Genomic DNA, 6,000 nt, shown 5'->3' with positions numbered 1-6,000 from the left:
CACAAAAGTGAGGTTCGAGACTGATGTTGCTTCGAGGCTAAAAAATGTATGGGAAAACTAGCAAGTGTCGGTTTTTCTAAAGATATGCTGTTTTAAAAGACTTTGCTATTGTATTTTACGTGGAGCGAAGAATAATGTTTAACAATAAAGTTAAAAAGTTAAAAAATGGTGTGTCAGCAGGAGTGACTCCAAAAGCAGATTGGTTAACTGACAGCAAAGCGAGAACATAAAGAACTTGAATAAACCTCTGGTGTGACATTAAATCTGAATCGTTTAGTTTCTGTAAGCATCTGAATCTTGCAGAAGCTCACGTGAGTAAATAAAATTCATTGGAAGTAATCAGGACCAGGAACAAAAAAGATAAAAATATGTAAAAACATTTTTATAACAAGTCTAGTAAAAAGTATAAAATTACAATGTACTTTTTTAATGAACTTTTTTAATTATGCACATTCTTTGGGATCAGCAGCTCTAGAAGCTTCCAAGAATTGACGCCCTAGTACTTGTTCATACGAATCGCTCAAGGGCGTGATTTTCAGACCGGTTGCCGAGTCTTTGAAAAGAAGATCTGGTAGCTGGCCTCGGTTAAAAAGTCTATACAAAGTAGAATCCTCTGTAAAGTATCGAGAGGAATCTGCAAGCAAACGAGCTAGATGTAGACGGCGTGTTTCCGAAAGTCCGCCTTGAGTCACTACCTAAAACAAAAAAAAACACATCCAAACGAATCATATTTATGTGGTATATGTGGAAATGCAATTTATTTACATTACATAATCGTTTTGTGACTAAAAATTCAATATATACATGGCATAATAATTTAATATTAAAAAGCGTTTAATATCAGAAGATTACCAGTTTTACGGCCGAAAATTCTTACATATATGATGAAATTTTATAATTTTAATCAATAACAATAAAATGAAATCTTTTAAATAAACAGTAATGTGTAAGCGATATTGCGACACCCGAAGGAATATGTAAGAAAACTAAAAGGCTAAAATCAGAAAGAGTTCTGAATTAAGTCCAAATGACTTCGTAGGAATTGCTAAGTGTCCTTCGTTAAGTGTAACTGACCTGCATTTAAGTTATAAATGAAAAAAACCGCGAAACCCTCACCCAGTAACCCTTTTAAACGAGGGATGGATCGCTGATAAATTACCAATATTTCGCATTTATATTTTCAAAATTACTTTGCATGAAAATATGCAGGTTTTTTTAAAGCAAGAATTTTTCAGATATTCTTGCTTCTGGCAGATTAAAATAGGTTCTTTTAAGTTTAAATTAATATATATAAAGAGCTTTAATAGAAAATTAAGCTATTCTCCTAGGAAAAAGAAACTCCATTTATTTGTTTAAATGGTTGATTCTTTTTTTCAAGTAAGTATCTAAAATACTGCATAGTCTTTGTTCCCCAAGACTAAATACTAACTGAACTGTAAATGGGGAAGGTTAAGGACTGATGGCCATGAAATCGAGTTCTACCCTTAAAAAAAGGATACTAAGGATAAAAGGAATTATCTTTAGAAAAAGGATAAAGGAAAGAATCAGTAATTTTGGGAAGATGATTCTTGCTTTAAAGAAAGAATACAAAAACTGAGAAGATTAAGGGTTGAACTATAATGTTAATGTTCTAATTCTAGTTTATTTTTATTGGTTTCGTTTAATCAGGTTTTCTTCTACGATGTTGTAATGTAACACACACATTGGTTGAAAAAAAAAACGGGAAGAAGGAAGACGCTTTAACAATCATGAATCGAAATTTGTTAAAAAATAATTTACTGCAGATATCATTACAAGCTAGAGGTTTGAAATTACTTAGATAAGGAATGAAAGAGTATACAAAGATGGGGAATTCTTCTATTCTCGTCCTTATATTTAGCACATGGGGCGAAGATTAGAAGGATAGTGGAACTTGTAGAAAGAACACTTCTCTGCAGGTGACAAGGGAGAAGGAAAATTGAGCGAAAGGATTTTTGGGTGACTAGAAACATTAAATTCTTTAAGACGTCCTTTTTCAAAATTAGTTTTCCAACAAATTTTACCGAAACAGTAAATATTTTGACGAAATCACTGAGCAGGTGAATTTCAAATCATTAAGTACAAAAAAATTTATTTATGAATTATTCGTACTTCAACTATTTTTTAAATGCTGTCTTTTTAAACTCTACATCAGGCTTTCTTAAACTGTGGGTCGAGGGACCTGCAACAGGTGGTCGCCAAAAATTTTAGAAGTTTTGATATTTCTTTAACTTAATTACCAAATATTTTTACACAAAGTATCTAAAAATAGATGAAGATAAAACAATACAGGAAAAAAAAAAAAAAAAAAAAAAAAAAGAAAACGTTTCGACGCATTCTTTTTATAATATAAACGTTCATTTTCCTTGCTTTGCACGTGACGCTGTCATTCGTCTGTTATTTATTTAAAATTTTCACATTGTTCTATGTCTTAAAATTAGAAATTAAGTTAATGACCTAAAACTGCAATAGTATATTACAGTACCAAGTGAACAAATTGAGAGTTTCACTCACTGTGTCGGATACTTATGGGGTCCCACAAAATGTTTGTAAATATCCTGGGTGGTCCTGGGGGTCGCGACAAAATCTCAGTGATAAAAAGGGGTCGAGACTGAAAAAAAGTTTAAGAAATCCTGCTCTACATAAACAATAATATTCAAAATAATCGAAATTAATGTCTCTGTTTATCAAAGATGAAAATAGATGGCAGCACTAACCAAAAAATGACTGATTAAACGTTAAGCCCTTGGATATACACTCGTAGTTCTTCCTTGAGAAATTTCCTTCTTCGTATTTTTCCTCTTATTTAATATTTATGTTACCCTTTATTAAATCAATTACAATCTATTATACTAAATCATTCTCTTTCTGAATTCTAATTATTTGATTTTTGCAAATGCATTTTTATGATTTAGAATTATAAACGTAATAATGCATTTGAAAACATAAAAAAAAAAAAATTATGAATGCAGCACATGCATTTTTATGTTTAGGATTATAAATTTCCTTTAAAAAACCTGCTTTGTTTTTAAAAGAAAAGTTCAAGCTAGTCACGGTAAAAATTACTTTTTTCATTTGTTTCATATTGAATTAACTTTTTTAGAAAATGATTGATAATATAATTTCAAATGCGGTGAAGTTAAACGTACGCTATACTTTTTATGATGTAGTCGCTTATTCCCCTTTCAGCAATATGGTTCTTTCTTTAGTAATACTGTCAAAAAAAGATAATTGGAAAAGTACAATATGAATTAGTAAGTTAAAAAATAAAACAATAAATGACACCATCATTAAAAGAAGATATGACTTACATGGTGAGATGGAACTTTTCCCAAATTGCACTGCAAATAGTTCTGCACGGGGGCAGTACCACCATGGTCACAAAGCAACATGAAATCAGAGGATAGCAGATCACGAGTCCATTGGGCATCGCTGTGTCCATCTGTATAGTCCAATACTGTTGTATGTTTAATAAATGACACGTCACCTCGACCTTCAGCAAGACATCTCAGGGCACCAGCATAGCCGCTGTAACGCTCTCGAGAATCACGTGCACATCTGTAAAATAAGCAATAATAATGAGTGAAAATATGCAAAATAATCTTTTCTGTCGTGAAAAATTGCTAGAGATTTGAAATTTCAGTTTTTGTCCCTGCATCTGAGAAAGATAATGCTAGTAAAGATATATATATATATATAACGGAAATGAAAGAAAATATTTCACATTATTAGAGCTGAGCATATTTTGCAAGGTCCAAAGGTGGCAATCAAATAATGACAAAATATTTTTTTTTTTTTTTTTTTTTAATTTTAAAGCTGCAGAAGTTATTTAGCATATTGTTTGAAGATCAACTCTTATATGTTATGCAAATGTTACGTTAATGCAAAACATTGGCACTATCATGTAATATCATGTAATAAAAAGGCAGTAGTAGAGATTTGTTAACAGTATGGCTCTCGACGAGTGGATGTGACAGTCCTTTTGAAATCTTCGATGTCAGAAAAAAACTTTCTTTTGTAAAGAAGTTTTAGATTAGTAAGCAGATAACAGGATAGTTAGAGAGGGGCGAACAAATCTGAAGAAAAGATGAATGTTCGAATACAGACGGGGGCAATCCTTTTTATTTCAGATGTAGTTGTGCGCCTATTGACAGTCTAAAAATGATTTATCATGCTGTGTAATGCGTTTGGAACAACAACTTTCGTCTGAATGGTGTAAAATCTCAAACTAAAAATATTTTATTCCATCGAATGAATAACAACTTTTCGAAATGCTGTGTAGTTTCAATTGTGAGTTTATACACATTTTTAAAAAAAATAATATATGTTAATCATTCAGACTCCACACTTTCAAAATTCCTTAGAAATTCATTACAGTATTTTCTAGTCCACGTAAAAAAGAAGTGTGCAGGAGAAACATAAAATATAAAAAAATCCCAAGATTTCTTGAATAAAATTAGACAATATCATTGCTTTAAAATCTGACGATTGAAATGGCGAAGAAAACTCGGAGCTCAAAATACACGGATAAGATATTTGTCAAAATTGACAAATTTTTCGTTTACAAATGCAACTTTCTGGTTATGAGATTTAATATGCCTTATTAATTTACAACTGGTTATCAAAAATGCTTCCAATAGCCAATTAGTAATCTTAAACAAAAATAGTTTTTGCGTGATTTAATAAAACTGTTACATCTTTTGGACTACATTTTTACCTCTTGTTGCAATCAAAAATTATATAAACTTTTATCTACCTCTTCTTGCTGTTGATGGTGTGCTGTTTAAGTCTCGGAATGAATGAACCTGTCCTACCTGATCAATAGTTTTGTCCCAGAGCCGGATGGCGGTAATTTGACCGGCGCGGCCAACGTACATAAAGGTGACGGTATCTTTTGGAAAGTTATCAATTGTCATCGCCAAAACACAAAGGTATTCCGACACTAAGACACAAAGATGCCTGAACCCTTATGAAGTTCATGAAGAATAACCGTCATCAAGATGCCGGGACGTCCGTGTAAAGGTCTTTATTTTAGCGGATAGACCCCGACGTGCAAAACGATGCCAGCACCCTTATGGAATTCGGTTTATAACATGAGGAAAACGTATACAAAAGCATAAATGACGCCAATGTGCCAGCCCATATATCCCATGTAAGGTTTTCCGCTTGCAAAATTCTTATAATAAAAGCTCTGCACCCTTATATTAGTCGGCCACTGTTTGCCAAGAACTCCCTGGCATAAATGTGTATGCACCCTTGTGAAGTTCAGTGTATATAAACTTGGAAAAAGCAACTTTCGTCAAATTGTAGAGAATTGTCAAATTGGTCGTCAGACTTTATGACAGAATCTTTATTATGGTTTTGTCTTGAAAATTCACAAGGAGAGGTATTGTTCACATTTAATTCTTTGTAAAGGAAGTGTTGTAATTTCGATTGTCATATTTCAACGAAAATACTTATTTTGACCGCTCTTGAATTTATTTAGACGCATTTTTTGCGTGACATGTATAAGTAAGGACAGATAAGTAAGGGCAGGAGATACATTAGTCTAAATGAAAAATTTGGACTAGTGTATCTATTAAACTCGAAAAATAACTCAGTTTTTTTTTAATCAATGCTTTATTTTACTGTGGTACAAAGGCAAATTCAAGGGGATATCATGCCAAACCAGTTTCTTTTTAAACGATTGACAAATTAAAATTGAAGAATTGATAAAGGAAATTCCATACCGGTACCAATGAAGAACTTAAATAGTGACAAATAACTGGGGCAAAACTAGTAAAAAATTGATAACATTTATTGATTTTTTAAAAATAAATACAATAGCACGGGTTTTGTAGTAAACGCTTATGAGATATTTTATGATACTATGTATTTCATAATCATTTGCAAGTGAAATAATACGTTTGTTTTATCAACAAAATTAATTAATAAAATCTTAATGCATATTTAATTACAGTTAAAGAGAAAGTTTTGAATGTT

The 6,000-nt window shown here is 31.7% G+C and overlaps 1 protein-coding gene across 1 annotated transcript in view; it reads right to left on the bottom strand.

The window, feature by feature from the left end:
- Nucleotides 1-367: 367 nt before the first annotated feature.
- LOC118181415 (transferrin-like) overlaps nucleotides 368-6,000 on the bottom strand; it is a 44,825-nt gene continuing 39,192 nt past the window's right edge. Inside the window, exons 11-12 of the mRNA XM_085812807.1 lie at nucleotides 3,330-3,576; nucleotides 368-695 (exon numbers count right to left, since the gene is read on the bottom strand). Of these exons, the coding sequence (XP_085668933.1) occupies nucleotides 444-695; nucleotides 3,330-3,576 (499 nt within the window). The 3' untranslated portion in view covers nucleotides 368-443. The remainder of the gene's footprint in view (nucleotides 696-3,329; nucleotides 3,577-6,000) is intronic.

The sequence above is a fragment of the Stegodyphus dumicola genome, chromosome 3 (genome assembly GCF_044657685.1).
Source record: "Stegodyphus dumicola isolate Sdum_Otavi_A_Nest chromosome 3, ASM4465768v1".
Classification (NCBI taxonomy): Eukaryota; Metazoa; Arthropoda; class Arachnida; order Araneae; family Eresidae; genus Stegodyphus; species Stegodyphus dumicola.
This window is presented reverse-complemented; position numbering and strand designations above follow the sequence as displayed.